This window comes from Phaethon lepturus, unplaced genomic scaffold (genome assembly GCF_000687285.1).
Source record: "Phaethon lepturus isolate BGI_N335 unplaced genomic scaffold, ASM68728v1 scaffold23825, whole genome shotgun sequence".
In the NCBI taxonomy this organism is placed as follows: domain Eukaryota; kingdom Metazoa; phylum Chordata; class Aves; order Phaethontiformes; family Phaethontidae; genus Phaethon; species Phaethon lepturus.
In genome coordinates, this window is record NW_010540161.1 from 1 (window position 1) to 688 (window position 688).

The window sequence follows — 688 nt, forward strand, 5'->3', positions numbered from 1 at the left end:
GGCTGCTCGCCGGGCTGGTGCCCGACCAGTTCCAGATGTGCCGCAGGAACGTGGAGGTCATGCACAGCATCGTCCGGGCCGCCCGCCAGACCAAGAACGTCTGCCAGAAGACCTTCTCAGACATGAGGTGGAACTGCTCCTCCATCCGACGTGCCCCCAGCTTTGGCCCCGACCTGCTGAAAGGTAAAGGATGCCTCATCCGCTGTGTTCGTGCTCCTCTTTCTGCCCCACGTAGCCTTCCAGGCAGGCAGCGCTTCGGGCGGTGCTTTCATATACAGCGCTGCTGTTCAGCCGACGGGTGTCAATGCTGGAGAAACTTGCTGGTGTTAATCCTATGCAGTTAGATCTGCGGGAGGTGACAGATGGTAACTTCCATTTCAAGCACAAACAGCTGCTGGGGGCTCCAGAAAAAAGGGGGAAGAGGTGGGGACACAGGCCGTACACCGCCAGCGTAATATAATAGGTGGCACAGGTTAAAAATACAGCAGAAGAAAAGTGCTCGGCCTTGGTTTTATCCTGTTGCAAGAAAAAAACCAAACCTCATTTGCATTGCGAGATCTGTGCGAGGAGTGTTTGGCTGGGCAGGGAGGAAGGACGTCTCCCCCTCTTCTTCCCAGGAACCCGGGAATCCGCCTTCGTCTACGCCCTGGCTGCCGCTGCCGCCCCGCACTCCATCCCCCCGGGCGGC

At 58.1% G+C, this 688-nt stretch overlaps 1 protein-coding gene across 1 annotated transcript in view; it reads left to right on the forward strand.

The window, feature by feature from the left end:
- Positions 1-5: 5 nt before the first annotated feature.
- Positions 6-688, forward strand: part of LOC104620996 (protein Wnt-11b-like) — a gene marked incomplete at its 5' end in the record, with an annotated part of 3059 nt that continues 2376 nt past the window's right edge. Inside the window, 2 exons of the mRNA XM_010287368.1 lie at positions 6-183; positions 618-672. Of these exons, the coding sequence (XP_010285670.1) occupies positions 6-183; positions 618-672 (233 nt within the window). The remainder of the gene's footprint in view (positions 184-617; positions 673-688) is intronic.